Genomic DNA, 18,958 nt, shown 5'->3' with positions numbered 1-18,958 from the left:
GTGTCGGTCTCTGGTTCTCTTGTACTTTCTCAGTGTGGTTTCTGGGGAGGGTGAAGTCATCCTCGCTCAACTATTTCTCATGCTTATTGTTTTGCATTGTGTGCAGTGGGTTATTTTAACAAACTCTACATTTTTACAATGCCAAGAAGTAGGAGCGTTGATTGCATTCCTGGAGGCTGCCTCCATGTCCTAAGGATGTGCATTTCCATTTTATTGTCTTCTATTTTTACCTCATTTTTGGGGAGGAGGAAGGGCTGGAACACCCTTGGGACAGGCAGCGACCGTCTGTGGGCTGGTGTGGTCGGGGTGTGGAAGGAGGGATGCGGCGCGTCTCCCGGGCAGCCCCCGAGGAGGTGGCACGCAGCCCACCCGTGGCACGCACACGAGCTGCCCTGGCAGCCCCCAGGCAGCCGCAGAGACCCAGCTGCGGAGAACCCCCTCTGCCACCTCTGGCTTTTTAAGGCTCATTTAAGCCCTAAAATAACAACTACCACTCCCTGCTGAGGGAAACCGGCTGGGATTAGCCAAAGCTTCCCATTCCCCGCTGTCTAGTGAAACAAGGACTTTCCCCTCTGTGTAAATAGGATGACATTGCTCCCCTCCCCTTCTCCCTGAAGGGGAGCGCTGTGCTTCAGCACGCTGGCTCCTGCCCTCTGACAGCTCCTGTGCCGGGTTTACAGCTCAGGGCACCAAAGACAGCGGGAGACATATGCTAACCTAAGACGACAGCAGATGGGTGCAAGCGCTTTTAAGAACAGCTGCTGGTGTCTCATTCGATACTCCCATTTTTAACAAATCCATGTGATGGCAAAACCCCCTGGAAATTAGGTTTTTCTGTCCCCTCTCATCTCCTGAGCCATACTTGACCCGTTCAACATGATCTAGAGATTAAAGGCTTGTTATTTTAGCTTCCTGACAATAGATCAGAGCCTGATCTCTGCCAGGCCACTGAGCTACCGGTGCTTGGCTCTGTCCCTCTTACCACTTTTTTTGGTGTCCCACAGGACATGTGATAGTCCACAGATGTGACTTCTGCTAAGGGACATGGTGGATTTTCCCAAACACTACGCACTGCGGCATCAGCCCAATGCATTGGTTGCGGCACATTTTGTAGCTCTGATGCTCCCATTTCTCCGTACTTAAAACTACAAAAACCGCCTCAGAGAAGAAAGGCAGCATCACCCCTCAGCAGCCCAAGTGCGACCAGGAAGAAAAAGGAATCCCTTGCTCTTCTTTAATGGGGCTATAACATGCTTTTATGTCTGAGATGGGAAGAGAGAGAAATTGTGAGGCAAATCTTGTCAATACTGCACTTCAGGCTGTCGGCTGAGGTATCCTTCGTCACCATGGTATTGGCGTGCTTCAAACTAATAATGAATTTGCCAACACAACACTCCTGCTAATACCCTCAATTCCCAGATGAGGAAGCCGTGTCACCGAGATGCAAAGCGGCTTCTCCAAGGTCACCCGGAAAGTAAATGGCACGGAGGGGAAAAGAGCTGGGGTTTATCGACTCCCACCCAGTGTTTCCCAATGCAGCTGGTACCCTTTGGGAGGGTTTTGCCGATAGACAGGTCTGTCCCGACAGAAGGAGGATAAAGCTGGAATCGCCAGCCGTGCCCTCCCGCTCTCCACCCCCTTTCTTTTCTAGGGGAGAAAGCAGCAATGTTTTTCCTAAGAGACAGAGGCAAAAGGGGGGTTCCTGGGGCCGGCGGACCCTCTCGGGAAGTGCGGGGCCCGTGTTTTTCCCCAAAGCCCCGGCCGGTTTTCGCCGCAGTTTCTCCCCGCCGTTCCGGCCCCGCGCGGTGCCGGTGGCGGTGGCGGTGCCGGTGCCGGTGCCGGTGGGGGCTCGGCAGCCCCAGCCGTCCGGGAAAGGCACCGGGGAGGGGAGATGGGGGGGGGGGGGTGCGCGGGCAGCGGCGTCCCGGGGCTGCGCCGGGGGCTGGGCGGGGCGAGGGCGGGGCAGGGGGCGGGGCAGGGGGCGGGGCGCGGAGCGCGGCGGCGGGAGGCGGGCGCTGTCCATGGCCCTGCGGAGCAGCGGGCCGCCCCGGGCTCCGCCGCGCCGCCGAGCGGAGCGATGGGCAACACGGTGCACAAGACCCTGGCAGGTACCGGCCTCGGGGGGGACGGGGGGGAGGGGAAGCGGGGCGCTGGCGGGGGGCTGCGGTGCCCCGCGGGGGGCTGCGGGGCGGGGGGCGCGTCCCGTCCCGGGAGATGCTGGGGACGAGCCGGGAGCGGCGGAGGGAGAGGGTCGGGGCGGGAGGGCTGTGCCGCCCCCGGGGCCGAGCCCCGCGCCCCTGCCGAGCGGGTCGAGGTAAGGCGAGTGTTTCAAAGATTGTGGCATTCCTGTTATTTTTAACGGTCCCCGCCGCGGCGGGCACCGGGGCGGTGATGCTTCGGCGGCGGGGGACGGCTTCGCCCATGTGAGAGCGGCAGAAGCCGGTGAAGTGGAGCTGTTCTCGCAGCTGAAGCGGGGATCCCCAGCCTTTCGGTCGAATCCTTCGAGGGGCTGTCTTGTGCATTTGCCCTTCCTTTTTTTGAAAAGAAAATAAATGCAACTTTTTAACGTGGAGAGACGTCAGTTGTTCAGAGTCACCGGAAGAAAAGTGTTTGAAAGCAGGTCTGAAAGACCTGGTAGACCGCCCTGGTTTTAAACTGCCTTTTTAGCGAATTCTGCTCTTACACGAGAGACGTACAGATTCTTTTCCTTTGCGAGTTCATAATTGCGGGCTTTTTTCCTCCTCAGAGAATCGGTGCATAATAAACGCAGTTGGTCTCTACAGAATCAACGGTATTGAATTGCTGAGCCGTCTGTATCTTCAGCTAGTTTGCTTTTCTTTTCTTTTCTGCTCTTGCAGAGCTCCTGCATTGCATCCTTTGTACTTTGGGCTCCCATAAATAAAAAGGGTATTATTAAACTTATTTAAAGAAGCAGGAGGACCTATTGAACGCACACACATGCCTCCCTGTAATCAGCCAGGGAGCTGAATATACAAATAAAGAGAGGAATAGATTTGCATTTGGATATGCCATATATTGTCTTTGCAAAGAGAGGGTGCTTGGGACCTTCAAGGCATAAAAGAAAGCTGCTAGGCTTGTGGTTTAGCTATGAACCTGTGATTAGATTTCTAGCTGCACCTCCTCTGCTTCTCTATTACATTTAAATGGGAAATTAGCTCCTTTCACAATAAGGAAGTTTTCATTTTCTTAAATACCTCACCAACTGGCAAATAAAGGCATTGTAAGGAGTGCATGACCTTGGAGAAAATTCATTTTGTGGGTCTACTTTTCAGCTAGAGGAAGCATCAAAGGGCACATGCAAAAAACCTGGGAGAGCCAGGGAAATATCCTTGGGTCAGGGGAGGTTACCTTGGTAAGGCTAGAACTTCCCAAAGAAAAAATACCTGTACCTGCTGGGACGTGGGATCTAGCTGTGAGCTCTGTTCCAGAAGGCTGAGAGTTGTGTCAGCCGTTCTGCCTATTGCTAGAACAGTCTCTCCTGAGCAGCCTTCATATGCACAGCCTTACACACGTGAATTTAAAAAAAGCGATGACATCAGTTGTACTGCAGTTCTGTGATTAAAGAGTTCCTAGCGGTGCTTTCAAAAGAAGTTGTTAAGAAAGTGGAAAAGTTTGATGGGAAAAACCGAAGACTTGATTTATGTAGACCTCCCAACTTAAACATTGTTCTGGTGGCCTAGAAAAGCTCCGTCCTGTCCTGCCAGGTGGAGGCTGTCTGTAAGGATTGCTTTGCTGGGGATAGGCCATTTGCAAACATTTGTCAAATTGCGCAAGGCAGAACCAGGCAGGACACTTGAACACCATTCGCTAATGTGCTGGAAGATGCTGAAAATGTGTCTTTACCCCAAATTCAGCTGTGTGCAGTTTTTACAGAGTAATGATAGTTAAAAGAAGCTGTTAACCTGTGGCTGCAGAAGAGATTTGGGATGTTTGCAGTTTGGAAATTTATAAACCTATTTTGTCAAGTTGGACACAATTCAGTAATTTTTCATATTGATGTGCTCGGATGCATTGTTTGTCTTTCATTATCCAAATGGCATCACAGAGGGAAGCAGGTTTAGAACTGTTCTTAGAAACGTCCTTTTGAAAATTATAAAGTTTTTCCAGAAGACTGAATTTTTGGACAAAATCCTATTTATAAATGCTGTGGCTGTTTAGAATTACTCAAAGATAATCAATCAGAATTAAGTCTTTCCTCTTCTTTGTCCAAAAATGCACTTCTTTCTTCACCCTAGCAGACTGAGCAATGCACTTTCATTTTAACTACAGAGGAATTGCTCTCCCCTGTCCCATGGGCTGAAGTAATTTATTAAAAAAAACCCAGACAGAACACCCCCAAACTAAAATTTGCCTACCTGTTGTGTTAAATCAGTTAACTGTAGAAGCCTACTGATGCTGTTCCCTTTTTATCGTTTTGTTCACAGTAAATAGCTCAAGGTGGAAAATGTCTTTCTGTTCTGATCAAATGTCGAGGAAATGTGGACCTTCATCATTTGGCTCCTGGAAAAGCCAAACAATCAACAATTCAGGTTTTACATAGCAATGGAAATACTCTTCTCAAGTAGTGGAATTCAATTTTAAATCCTGTTGAACACAGCTCAACTAATTTTTATACCTAAATTTGTTCAAATATGTTTTCTGTGCTTGTTGCATCTTTAAATCCTTGCACAGCCTCTCCCTTTCTCTCCATGTTTCCATGTAATGATACAAGAGCACACGCTATCGGTGCCGGAGAAATTTGTATCTGGAGCTTGGGAAACTTGTGTTTGCCAAGTATCTGATGGTTAACGCACAATGGATGAAGGCTTTGTCAAATTAACAGTGAGGTTTCTGACCACAGTGGTATTGAAATGAGTAATAGGCTAGGGCTAATGAAAGGCAGCTTCTATATTTGAACCGGTTGAGGAGGCATTTGAACGGAAAAGAGCTGAGATGTGTCAGATATGCTTAACAACGGTCCTGAGGTGGTGGTGGAAATCGGTCTTATCTAGATGACAGCTAAATGATACATGACACATTCCTCCAGCAGGACGGTTGCCTCCTGCGGCTGGCCTGGCCCCAGAGGGGTGAGCAGGACCCCCTCGCCTTCGGGCTCCTCCGTGGTGCTGGCCGACACCGCTCCACGCTACCCTCTTGCCAACCCTTCCTGCATCTACAGTGGGAGGATCTCCCACTGCCTCTCCAGTGCAGTGTGGGAAGTTACGCTTGGATGTCAATATTTTCTTGTCTCCCTCCCCTTACCGCTGCCCATTGTTCGAGACGATTTGCGGGCAGGTTGTTAGGCAAGAGTGAATTCTTTATTATTGAGGCATGCCGTTTTTCTGTCTCCTACAGGTGATAAACTAGGTGTGCAGCATTGCAGCCGATGGGCGGAACTTGTCCTGACCTGCAGAGTGGGCTGGGAGGCCACGTGGATGTTGGTGGTGGATGGGTTGCATACCGACATGGGGCTTTGTGGCTGCTCTTACCTGCGGTCCTCCCCAGAGGAGTTGCTCTCTCGAGTTAATTCACTGGTGAGCGAGGCAGCAAGCGACGCACATCCGCACCCCACCTTCATGGACGGTGCTAATTTCTCTGTGCTAATTGCTTTCCTTGGCAGCCACTTTCAACAGGGCTCAGAAAATCGTTAGTAGCCAGATGGAGGCATGAAGCCTCCCCTGGAGATGCAGGGAGCCCAGCGATGCTTGAGGACTGGCAGGCTGGGAGAGGTGAGAATTCCCCTGACCTGGCGAAGGCCTTACATGGAGCTGCAAGGTGCAGGAAAAAGCGAGGAACGACATCTAGGAGAGTTGGGCAGGGAGCAAGTGTCCTTGTGGTGCAGGGCAGCTCGTCGTGGTGGGGTGAGCATGGGCAGCTGCTGCCGCAGGTGGGCAGGGCAGGCAGGAGGCACTCACTGGCTGAAGCATGAGTTAAGGACTTTCCAGTTGGGATCCAGTTGTTGATCCTGGCCCAAATAGGGTCATTGGTATTTAACAAAGAAGCCAAATTCCCTTTTAAGAATCTGGCTGGGATCTGATTGCAGTGCTTCTCCCACAGCCTTCCTCACAACTGCGAGGAATACCAAGTATGAGTGGCATTTGTGTCTGGTAAACACAAGTGAGAATGGGGCTTGTTCTGGCAGAAGTGACTTCAGTTTCTTATTTTCAAGAAATTATTTTGTATTCTTAAGAAAAATGTTTTTAATAATTAACACTTTCTCAGCAAGTAAAAAATCCCAGGTTCAGACCTTCACTGGGCTGATGCTCCCATCTGCCAGTCTTTTGCAAAACGGTGATGGTCGTAGGGTCCTGGTTACAGTACAGCAACAGGAATTTATAGCTTGTGGGCAAAAGATTATGTTTCTGTGTATCCTTTTTAAAATACTGATGTGTGTTATCATAATATACACACTTCTTTTGTAAGAAGTGAGTAGCAAAGACCATGTAGTGGGAAAAGATGTCTCTGCCTTTTCCAGGGGCTAAAATCTCAGCCTCAAGGAGCATTTTTGTTTAGATTTGTTCTCAGGTCCCTCCTCTCCCTTTAGTTGCTAGTGTTACACTGTAGGAGGAGTTCTTGGTATTGTGAGTAGGGAATTAGTTCAGTAAATTGTTTGGTTTGGTTCCAGTCTGACTTCAACAAAACTACAAAATAACACTTCAGGTTGTTCTGGTTTGAGTGAAAAAGGTACCTGTTCAGACTAGTTTTTGGTTTGGGTTTGGTTCAGCTCTCATCAACACTGGTTACAGGTGTTAATCTTGCCTCAATAACAGCCCTATTTTGTCTGTTTTTCTGCCTCTTTTATTTCGGGAGTTGAGGTTTCTAGCGTCTGTCATTGATTTTGCTGCTGACTCCCTGCGTGACCTTTGAGCAAGTGGCTTTATCATGGTCTTGCTTTGTATGTAAGGGAGGTAGGAAACACTGTTTGGCTTATAAGGCTATTTGAGAGTTAATTAATTAACATGCAGGCATGAAGCATCTCCAGGAAGAAGGTCATAGAAGTGCAAAAAAATAGATTAATTCGGTGCTTCTTTTGTAGCTTTCTGCTTTTCCACTCTTCAGAAGGAAACCTGTGAAACTGCTCAGCTTTCACTGTGATTTAGAGCTGGAACAGGTTGATCGTATACGGAGGACTATCTTTAACCAGCCTCGCACAGTACATACCCAAAAATGTGCTGCAGCCAACTGGCATAATTAATTCAGCGCTACCATTGGCATCTCGGCTGTTGAGACTGGAGAAACAACTGTACTTGACTCCAGGAAGGCATCGCCTATCAAGATGGTGCTAAGTGGAGCTGTGTGTCATGCCCCACGGCCAGTGTGCTGTCAGACGCACACAGCACATTGCCAAGTGTGTCATTAAAGCAAGACCTTTTTGTTGCTCTCCACTCTCACGCTGGATAGTGCTGGGCAGGTGCCCTCTCTTCTATTTTATTGTTCACACTCTAGAGCAGAATTGCTCTACTAAGAGGTAGGATATCTGGCAAACAGCACTTTTTGCCTTTTATTTCTGTGGATAATTGCCACAGGTCAAAAGGAGCTGTGTGTCACCATCTCACGCTACTGTGGATGCTTAAAATCATACCCCTAAGTCTGTGTGTGTAGGCAAAACTCTTAGAGAGCCCTCACCGCAGGCAAAGGAAATTGCTGCTTCCTGGCACATTATGATTTGACAACCTATGGAGGTGCTTAAGTGTGTTTAAGCTGTTTAACTTTAGGCAGTCAAGTTTGAATGTGCGGGCATTAATGTTTACTTGACATGAAAAGGATGAGTCACCTTGAAGCTTATGCCATGCTTCTCTTCCCATTCTAGTAAGGATCCTCCTTGGGTATCACGTTCAGTCGTTTTTCAATTAGGAGTGCAGATAAGCACCTTGGTCCTCGTTAGCTCCGGTGGATTTAGCACTCAAGCTCCTCGAGTTTTGGAGTTGCACTTTTGGATAGTCAGTGTCCTGCTGCACAGTTTGCCTTGAAAGGAAACATTTTCTTTCTCATCAGCATCCCACTGTTTACAGAGCCTATCTGTGCGGATTGGTAGCTAAAATAAGAGCAGGCTTTCCTAAGGTGGAGTGTGCGTGTCACTGTGATGGATGTGGTGGGTTCAGGAGAGAAGCAGGGAAGCAAATCTGCTGAACCAGCCAGGGGTAGAGCTGGCGAGAACCCGGGAGCAGGGGCTTGCTTGCTGGGGTGGCTTCATGAGCCGCAAGATGGGATGAGGCCAGGTGTGATCCCCTGAAACACGTGTCAGATCCCATCTGAGTTTCCATATGGGGAAGGTGTGTTCAGTCTCCTCCGTCTCTTTGTATTTCCATCTGTCTTAGCTCCTTTGTTTGTCTCCTTTCTTGTGCCCGGAGCAGTTTGGCTTCCCGTGCCTGCTGCTGCTTCTTGCCGTGGCAGCCAAGCCACACGGCTGACTCACGACGTGCACCTTCCCTGCTCCTGATGAGCTCCTCAGCCACATGCTTATTTGGGGCTTCCTGGCATCAAAATATAGCTTGGCCAGCAAACCATTCTCCAGACTTTACCCGGAGGGCACATGTGCGCTTACTTACCAACAAGCGTGGGAAGAGGTGGGAGCCCAAAGGGCTGTCGGAAGGGACCTGGCTCCATGTCACATCTCGGGGAGGCTTTTCTGTCTGTGACTGCTGGAGGAAGTTTTGCTATAGGAGCATTTCCATACTTTGTTCTGTTTTCTCATATAGGCAGCTTCTCCACCCTTGCCCTTGGCATCGCTAGTCTGCTGTGTCCTGGAGGGGACTGACCCTGCATCAACGGTCCATATGTCTCTGATGGCCCCAGTGTCCTTAGGTTGTGAGGTCCTACCGCTTCTCTGAAGACCTCCCTCCCCATCCCACCTCACTGCATGCTGCAAATCCAGCAGGACTGCCCAGAGGCATTAGCTGGAGCAATCCATTCCCGATGGTCCCTTAGATAAGATGTGTGCCCGTGGGAGGATATGCTTGTTGGGAAGGAGATGCTGTTTACTCTGGGTTGTTCCATATATTGATGATGGCTGTATTTTTTTTCCCTCTATACATTAAAAAGCATGAATCACTGGCACCGAGATGTCTGGTTGAAAGCTTTATCTCGGTGTACCTGTGCCAGCTTTTCCCTTCAGACCTGGATGCCCTGTTGTCTCAATTATTGAGTGCTGGAACATTAAATTCCTGGTGTCTGAACAGTTGAAGTGGGGCTTTGGGGAGGAGTGAGGGAGAGGAAAGTGATTTCTTGCTTATTAATTTGTTTTTCCCTCTGTGTCCAGGGAGATATCTTCCTCTGCTTTGTGTAAGCAGGGCTTGCTTCCCACCCAGGAGTTTTTTCTCTCTCAGTTCTTTCAGACCTCTGGCAGTGGAGCAGCTCAGAGATTGCCTACTGAGAGGATCAGACCCCATCCCCTTCCCTGTTCCAGCATGTCTTTTTTCCTTTCTACACCAACAGGACTGGTGTAAAGAAACCAAATCAGAAGATAAGAAATGAATTCTCACTTGCTGCTGGATTATGCAGGAAGATTCTTTAAAGAAACACCATTTAACTGCATTTCAAAGCTTTTCGTTGCAGCAGGGAAATCACATTTAGGATTTTTTTAAGAGCTACTGATGCTTTGAAGGGAGAAAAATGGATGGAGTTGTGTTTGTAGAGTTCTTGGCTAGATAGTTGCATATAACAGAAGCGTTTTCTCCATTTTCTTGTTTCACTGTGGATATTTACATAACAATGAGACTTTTGTACTTAGGAATTCTCCTATTTTAACCATCTATTTGTCTGTGACTCCAGGTTTCTTGTGATTGCACTCCTGATGGCATAATGTCTTATGGCTACGTGGGAGAAATAAATAGATGACATAAAAGCAAAGCTCTGTTTTCCATTGCCCATGTAGCAACACAGAGAAGACAGTCAGTCAAGAGAGAATTTCCCTGAGTGAAAGTTTTCCATCAGGTTTCCAAATGCTAGGGGAAAAAAGTGGTTTGATTTTTGCCCTCCTCCATGACTCAAATGTTAAATCTGCCAAGCCCTGCCTTGACAAGCCAAAGATAAAAGATAGAATATCTCATTTGGCAGCAGAAATGAAATAATTTCATTCAGTATCTCTCTTTCCTCAGTGATAACTAGCACTGTGGCAACAGCTTTTCTCAGCCTGTTATCTGTTTTGTCCCATCGGGGCACTAGCTTCTCAGCTTAACATGTTCTGTAATTTATGGAGTGGAGTTCAAAAGTTATCTCCTTGGTGTGATGCTAAGGTTGAAAACGTAATTCCTAATGAGCAGAAATTGCTATTTCTTGGGATTTTGAACTTGACATGGTTGGATAGAGCTTTTTTTTTTTGGTAACAGAAAACACTTGGCGCTTGAGATCTGTCTGGTCTTGTGTCCTGATGGTGGCCAAAATTGCTGCTAAGAAGAGCAGCTAAGAGGCTGCAGTGAATTACAGGGTTTTTTTGGGAGGAGACAGGACCAGGACCTCTGAGCACGTGTTCTCCAGAAGCCAGCCAGGCAGGTTAACACCGATGTAAAACCTTGGTGGGGTACAGTAAATTGGAATATCTATATCACTGGAGGTCTTAAAGAACAAGTTTGTTACTCATCAGCTAGGAATGGCATTAGTAGAGCTAATTAGAGGGTAAAGGTGGGCTAGATAATCCCTGCAGGCTCTTACCAAAGAGGTGTGCCCCCAAGAAGCACCTCTTTAAGGGGCTGTTCTTTGGCGGTCTGTTCCACAGGACGCCATCAAAAACTCTTGATTACTTTGTCCTGCAAAGTGAAGGGGTTTCTAAGTATGAAAACTGAAATAATTTGCTAACTGGCTGTTGCTTCACTCTTAGTGATAGAGTATTGGCTGATATATTGTGCGGTGGCCGTTGGCCATTGTGCTGGCTTATAAAACAGAGATAACTTTCATAGGATGGTTCGTAGGGACAAACTACACAATGTAAAGACTGTTTAAGTGGCTCAACTTTTATCTGATGATCAGCGTTGGATTTGCTCTGGAGCACGGTGCCCCTTGGGACTTGGTGGCTGTTGAACGTAGCCCTGTGCAGGACGGGCTGGGGACGAGCCTGCAGGGACACGGGGACACGGCACAGGGTCTGCACGAGAGCCTTGTTGGCAGAGAGGGCTGAAAAATAAAAGTTGAACATTGAGACCATGTGTGAGGGGAGGGAAAGCTTGATGCCAGCGGAGCTTCCCTGCACTTGCATGGAAGAAGGCTTGCAGATATTTCAGTATGCCAGGCATTTTGGTTGATCTCTCCTGGAAAGGAGATGTCCTCTGAAGAGTTTGAGGCAGATCTTCACACTGGCATCTGATTTGTGAGTCTTAAATAGCAATTACTGGGTGATTTGCCAGCAGCAGAACAGCACTGCTTGTGCTGCTGATGTGATCAAAGGGAGAGGGTGAGAAGGACAGATGCTTCGCAAGTCAGAATTTCAAGGAAGTGCATCTTGGTTAAAGTTTGTAAAAACTGATCTTAGCCAACAGACCCCATAGCATGTCTTTAAATACCACAGCCTTGAACAGCAGTCTGTACTGAGTCATGCCTGGGGATTGCTGTTATTAGGGGATATCATGAGGGCTAGGAAAAGACAGAGCAAGATACAACCACACACATGCACAAAAAAAAAATAACACCAAATGCTGTTAAGTATCCAAAATCGATCTGCTGAGTCTGGGTGTTGTTTCCAAAAATGTCTGAGTGGCTTGGGGCAGACTTAGACTGATTGCAGTTTGTTTTCCCCATCAGCAGTGTCAGTTGTGCTGCGCTGTGGATGCTGGCTTCGTATGGACTGGCTTGGCAGCTGCCACCCAATGTAGGAAAACTTATCTCTCGCTTCACCTTGTAGGTTCAGAGATCTGGCAACAAGTGCTTTTATGTAAGACCTTTTGTATACATGGAATTGTGCAGGAAGAGATATTTTTTTTCTGAAATAAGAATGCCTTCTTCCAAATTAGCTTACTCTACTGCTTACGTTATCCGCTTTGAAAAGGCATGTGAGCATGCCAAATACCAGTGTCTGCACATAGATACTGGCAATAATGAATCTGCTATCCATTTGCACCCTGCCTTTGTTCCAAAATAACTTTCATGTCTAGACAAAGGATGCAGCTCACCTGCAAGGCTTGGCTATCCCCTCTGTTTGTTTTGCTATTGCATAGTAATTAAGATATTAATTTATTTTAAAGGGTTCCAAGAAATGCCTCTGCAACCCCAATGTTTATGTAAGAGAGAAAGAGAAATTCATAATTTATTGAATTTGTGTGTGTTCTGCTGGGATTATTCATTGGAGGAACGTACTAAGTGATTTTTTGTATCCTAGTAACCAACTGTGGTTGCTTTTCTATGAATAATCTTTATAGTTTAACTTGACCAGCCATATCTAGAAGGGAAAACTCAAGTAAATTAAATTTATCAAGGCAAATAATTACAAGGCACAGATAGCTTTTTGCAGGTGAGAAAGAACAATTTTTTTTCTCCCTCATTTAACTACATAGTAATCAGATTGACAGATGCTGTCTGGAGAGTCTGATTTTACGGAGCAGAACAATAGCGGAAGTTGGAGTCGTTACGAACTAAACTTCAAAACTTGATTTGTTTAATATTCATAATAATGAATTCGTTAAAACAGTCCTTTCCTCCCTCAAACAAGCAAAGTGATGGTTTCCAGTGCTTCCTAATAGCAGCGCAGGTTATTTCTCTTCTATGGGTGCCAGGGTGGGGAGCCCAGGGTGGGGGTCCCCCCCAGCTCTGCTGCCAGCTCATCTGCTTCATGAGGACACTGTGACATTTAGTTACTCGAATGCTTTGCGAAGCCCTTTCTCCCTGAAATGCCGTCCCCATGTGCATTTTTCTCCTTTAAAATTTATTTTGATTAAAAATTAGCCCCCTTTCAAAATTGAGTTTCGAGGGATCGTGTTTCTTTTGAAATGCCTCTTGCTCTTAGAAATATTAAAAGCTAGGTTTAGAAGCAAAACAAAAATAAAAATTTGCTTCCCAGCTTCCTGAACATGTTTACTATTTCTCCCACCCTCTTCAAGCATTCAGCTGACCATCTCTAAGCAGAGGGCAGAGGTACATTCCTCCCAGAGAGGTCAAAACCACTTCTCATTTTAAAACAAACTATTTTCAAACCATCTTTTTGTATGCATTCCTATTTAGTAAATGTTTATACAGCCATGCAAAAAAACCTGCACTCCTGTAAATACTGAAATCTGTGGGCATGCCAGTAGAATCAATCATCAGACCATGTCAAGTACCCCTTAGCTAGTCGTTCAGATTTTCCTTTGAGATGAGATTAACGGTGCAACCTCATGAGACAGTCCCAGAAGGAGGGAGAAGCTTTCCTTGTGTGCCTCTGGGTCCTGACCATACTTTCTCCCTCCCTGATTTGCTCCCTGCATCTTGTATCTTGAACACAGCCCTGCAGCGAGCAGTCCTTGTTTCCTCCTTTCCAATGGACTAAAAGTGATGAGCAGAAATGTTAGGTAGGTCAGTGCTGAGGACATTTCTGTGCTTATATTCCTGTATTATGTCTTTCTGTGCCTATATTCCAGTAGTGAGCCAGGGTATCACTTTGGAGCGGTTGCTGTTGTGCATCTCCAGCTGTCATTCATCATGGCAGGCTCATCACTTTGGGTCTCTGCCCTACCGAGTCAACACTCTTCTAAAGCTCTCCGTCTTTTTCGTAATCTTTTTCCCCGGAGCTAACAGCGGTGCTGGGAGCACTAGTTGTGACTTGTCTCTCTCTGTGGCAACGAAAGAGTAGCTGAAGGGAGTGATGCTGCCTTACAGCTCACCACTCTGTTGCCTTGGAGGGTTGTGGGTTTTGGGACCTGAAATGCTCTTTCTCCAGGGAAGTGACCGTTTCCCCCAAGAGGTGTTCAGGCAAGGCATGGTTGGTGGCAGAGGGGGTGTTTGGGGTGTAGACACAGCACTGCCTGGGATCTATGCTGGGGAGCAACCTTGGGGCTGTGGTGGTGGGGAATGATCGAGGCAGACATGCCAGCTGTTCTCCATCCTTCTGGTGGCCCCGTGCAACCCTGGGTGCATATGCTGCACCGGGGCTTTGCCTGGTGTGGACATGTAGGTCTGACAAAGAGAAGGAAGAAATGTCCCCATCCAAAACGCTGTGGGCTTGCCCTGCTGACACAGGGCGGGGAGCTGCAGAAAAAATTCAAATTCAGCAGTTACTGCTGTGAGAAATGAGGCATCAACGCAAAGCAGATAGGAAAGATGGGAGCAAAGGGCAGGGCCTTTAGGCACAAGCTTATGCCTTGTACAGTCCTCAAGGAATACCGTTCCCATGCCAGGGGAGGCTCCCGGTGCTGCCTTTCTGGCTTGGAGAGGTTCACGGCTTGGCTGGGTCTGCTCTGGGGAGGGTCTGCTGGTATTGCCCCACCAGCAGCTCCTCCTTATTAGGCACCACCTTAAACTAATAAGACGCAGTTTTGCAGGATCTTGTGTTCTCCGAGCAAAGGAAGCGTTGCAGTCAGGGAGGTTTTGTGTGCCATTGACACATGGCCGTATGGCACTGCTCGTGTGCAGGCGAGGGCTCCTAGGGGGTTACCAATGGCATGAAATGCTTCTGCTATTGATCCTACTCGACCAGGGCGGCCTAGAAAAACCTAAAAGGGCACGGGAGGACATGCTGCTGTCTCGCCGAGCTCTGCGTGCGTAGGAAGCTGAGCTGGAAAACATCTCTGAATTTGCTGAGGTCAGGCAGGCACCTGCTCCACCCTGGGGCTGTCGATGGCAGGTTTGCTGGTCCCATGTCCCAGGCTCTGTCTGAAAAAACCCCCGCTGTGGTGCTAATGAAGGGGTTTTCTCATTGGGAACCAGTGGTTTTGAGCATATCTCGTCATGCACAAAAGCATGGGGAATGGAAGAGGTAAGGAGGGCTAGGCTGGCGCAGGCGTTTGGGGCATGGTATACATCCTGGGGTGATGCTGAGGACAAGCTGAGCTGCTTCCCGGCCCCTTTTCCTCCTAGTATCTGCCACGAGCAGCTCCTGCAAGCAGCAGGCTGGTTTCACCAGCAAAGGGTGGTGAGTTTGTCTTTGGTGGTGGGTGCTCTGGTCTGCCTGTCCATCAGGAAAAGCTCAGACACGTCCCAAAGTGCATGCACGCCTTGCTGTGGCACACGCAGCACGTGGGTGCTGGAAGTCCTCCGTGGACCTGAGCCGACGGAGCTGTGCCAGCGTGGACGTTGGCCACTGCCATTCAGATGATTTTCAGCGTTATTTTTAGACATCTTGAGTGCAATTGGCTTCATCTGAAGCCAATTCCTCGATGTGCTGGCAGACGAGGGGTTGGGCAGCGGGGAGCGTGCCTGCTCGGGGGGAACGTACCTTTCTGTGGGATGCAGGGAGGTTTCGGGGAAGCCGAGCCTCTCCCCTTCTGCCAGCAGCAGATTGCTGCAAGGAATGGGTTGCTTCGGAGAGGGTTTTCCTGCAGCTCTTCAAGTGACTGCTCAGATCTGGTATTTCAAGAAGGCGTTCTGTGAACAGCGGCACCCATAACGCCCAGTGTCTGGTGGATTTGGGACCAAGGGAAAGCCCCTGTGTGGATCCGTTTTAATGACCTCAGGCTTTTCATACATTTGACATCCCTTTTTCAGCATGTTTCCAGCTCAGAAGTCCCTGGGAGATGATGTGAGTGGCACACGCAGCACGGGAGACACTCGGTGCCACCTATTTTGAAGAAGCAGAGGGACAGCATGTAGTCACACCGCTGCCTATGTTTTGTTGTGGCCAGAACCACCAGAGGCTCTAAGCTGTCAACATGTAATTGTGTATTTTTTGTCTGGTAATGAAATTTGTTCTACCAAAAAAAAAAAAAAAAGAAAAAAGAAAAAAACAGAAGAACCACCCAAAGAGAAACAAATTCTTTCTCTCCACAGTATTTCAAACGTGATTTATAGGTGTGTTTTTCCAAGTAAATCCAAACAAGGCCAGTGAGTGACTCTGAATTGAAGTTTGATTCGGTTAATTGAAACAAGAGCCATCTGGGTGGAAATGGGAGGTTTTAGACAGCTGTTTATATTGTTTCATGTGGGATTTCTAAAATTTCTAATTCCATAGTTATTAAGGAGTGTGCTGTTTGACCATACAGTGGGGTTTTATAAGTGTAAATGATCTATGAAGAATACAAAAAAAATACAACACAGCTATAAAAATAACAACAGCTTGCAGCTCTGCAGTAAACTGTTTTGAAGGTATTGACCAAGTGTTCTTTGCTGAACAATGGTCCAAGCTCCACCTTAAAAAGGTGGGAAAACATGGTGAAAACCAGTACTTTATATTGCCTGGACCTCCCCTGACAGGCAGACGTCCACGGGTGATCAGTGTTGAGTTTGCAGTGCTGTTTGTTTGCTGTATAATTCGCACATTCACCCCATCTCTCAGGAGCAATTCCTTCCTCTGCAGGAGGGAGCAAAAAAAGCTGGCACTTATCTTCAACAATGCAAGGAATTGTCTCTCATCTCCAGATTTCTTCAGTTCACCTACCTTTATTATCTCTTGGCTGTGGTACCACAAAGGGAGAGCAAGGGGAGAAAAATGTTGATGTTGACTTAGGTGTGCTGGCATCAAATCCCACTGGTGTTAAGAAGATTGACATGGAGGCTTAAAAATAAACCTCTTGCTCAAATCCTTTTTGTGTTGAAATAGTTGAAGACATTTGAGATGAAGAAAGGGGCTGAGGTCATTGTGTGTCCAGTAGTGGTATGACTGTATTTGCTTTTGTTTGGACAGTTTAATGCCTTGAAGTGGCTCTTGTTTCCTCTTATTAATTCCTGTAGATATCATGGAAAAGGATCTCACAGCTCAGCCACGCAGCAGCCAAGTGTTGCACAACCACCTGCCTCTCGAACTGGCTTCATAGCTTAGCAGAAAAATGTGCATTCAAAAAAATTTCAACCAGGGAAAAAAGGATGCATCTTTTTTTAGTTGAATGTTTTCCTCTGTTTCCGGACCAGCAAAGAACTCTCCTTTTTTTTCCTTTCTTTTTTTTTTTCTTTTAAAGATTTTTCGCTCTATTTCCAAAGATACAGCTTATTTGTCTGAACAGTAACTAAAACAGCCAACAAAATATGTGATATTATTGTACAGGTTGGACTGTACATGAGTTGAGTGAAGTCACCAGCCCTTCAGATCACTTGGAAAGAGATTTTGGCCAGTATTAAATTTATGTAAAATCTCCCTGCTGGGAGAGTGTTGGCCTCAGGCACCAGCCCACCCAGTGCAGGCTGGACTCAGCTCCTGTGCAGTTACCTATAACCCCTTAGAGTTCCCACCACCACAAATCCCTTTGTGCTTTGCGATGCCTCCAGGGAAACTGGCCTGGCAGAGTGGAAGAGCCATGCTCCCCCCCGCCCCGATTTAATTATAACCAGTTATTCCCATCCATTTGCCCTGTTTTGGATTCTTTACATATTGTTTCGGAAAAGCTTAGTGGAATCGCAGCCTTTGTATATATAAAATATAGGATGATTGAAGACCTGGCCACATCTTTATTTAGCTTCCTCAGCCATGCATTCCTCCCAAAGCATTTTCCCCTCTCGCTGCCAGATCACTGTTTAAACTGCGTGTAAATATAAAAGGAACTGTGGACAGCATTTAAAAATGCTGCACCATGTTGGGAGCAGGGCTTGCTGGAAAGAACATCTTCCTAGAGGCCTTTTTTTCCCTTTTCCTGTGGTTTTGCGGCTCCCTTAGGACAGATCAAAAGCCCTGTATGGGTGCCACCGTTAAATCTAATGGCTCTCTGGTTATCCATCCCTGTTTGGACTGAAATAGCTCCACTGTTTTGTCTTTTAAACTGAATTCTTTCCTGTCCTTTGAGTATAGAGAAGTTGTAATTAGGAGGGAGAAAAAGAGATCCTTAGAACCACTACGAAGAGAGGAGATAAAGACGAAAGAGGCTTCTGTAACAAATTTGAGGCAAAGAAAAATAGCAGGTTTGTTCCTTTTATCATAAGGTTTTCTTGGAAAAAGTTGAAGGCAGAAATGAATGGCCAGGCTCTTCTTTCTGCGCCTGTAGCTCTGCGCTCACAGTGCTGATCTCGCCCTTCGTCTGCAACTTTTCTTCCTCTGTAGTCCTGGCACTGGACAATTCCCGTGCTTACAGGAAAGTTTTCTTGCGTTTTTACCGAGCGTGGAAAACACACTCTGCTCGTAACACTTCTTGGCTCGAGCATCACGCACCCCACCTGAGCGGCCCGTGGTCCAGCTCAGCTGTAGCGTGGTTCGGGACGGTGCAGACGCAGACCCGGGGAGGGCTCTGACAGCACGTCTTATGTACTGGCCTGTCTCCAAACATGCTTTTTGGAGGCGGGAAGGGCGTAAGCATAGATTGTATGCAGTCTGAATTCAGAGGGATGAAGACAACGTAAACACTGGCTTTTAGGGTGTTTTCAGAGAACGATGCATCAAAAGTGAAGCTAAATTACTGCTATTACTTTTCATATCTTTTTTTCTCCCTGTTTCACAAGCTGCCCTGGTGCAGTGCCGTGACGCTGCCTGTCTGTAGGGGATGGGTGGGTTTCCTGCATCAGGGAGACAACAAAATTCTTTCCCTCTTTTTGTTCCTGTCTGTGCTGGAAGCGACACATTGATGGGCTGTGGGAAGGATGTGCCGAGCTCCAGCGCTCTTTCCATGAGCCCTGTATTGAAACCATGGGTTGGAATAAAATTGCTGCTCAGAGGATATTAAAAGGGAACGCATTTCATTCTCCAATTTCATTAAAAGCCATTAACATTGGAATGACATGGTCACTATTTATAAATCCCCAGTGCAGATGACTTGGTACAGCTGGTCAAAAGAAAAGAGGTTCAATGGAGACAGGGAGTCTATTTGCATTAATGGTCGTTACGTGCTCTTCTGGCGGTGAGGGGAGAGGGTGAAGGCATGGACCGTTTCAATGTCAGTGATTATGCCACTCACATGTTCTTGTAACTCTTCAACAAATCACA

General features: G+C 47.3%; 1 protein-coding gene across 2 annotated transcripts in view; it reads left to right on the top strand.

Annotated features, from left to right (window-relative positions):
• The window catches only part of NEURL1B (neuralized E3 ubiquitin protein ligase 1B), a 101,030-nt gene that overhangs the window by 63,187 nt on the left and 18,885 nt on the right, over positions 1-18,958 (top strand). Inside the window, exon 1 of one of the 2 annotated variants that reach the window (XM_069772761.1) lies at positions 1,991-2,108. The exons of the other annotated variant lie outside the window; for it this stretch is intronic. Within the exon in view, the coding sequence (XP_069628862.1) occupies positions 2,078-2,108 (31 nt within the window). The 5' untranslated portion in view covers positions 1,991-2,077. Of the gene's footprint in view, positions 1-1,990; positions 2,109-18,958 lie in introns of those variants that run through there. 2 annotated transcript variants of the gene reach the window in all.

Source organism: Haliaeetus albicilla, chromosome 27, assembly GCF_947461875.1.
Source record: "Haliaeetus albicilla chromosome 27, bHalAlb1.1, whole genome shotgun sequence".
Classification (NCBI taxonomy): Eukaryota; Metazoa; Chordata; class Aves; order Accipitriformes; family Accipitridae; genus Haliaeetus; species Haliaeetus albicilla.
Note: the sequence above shows the minus strand (reverse complement) of the source record. Positions and strands in the feature narration are given on the sequence as shown.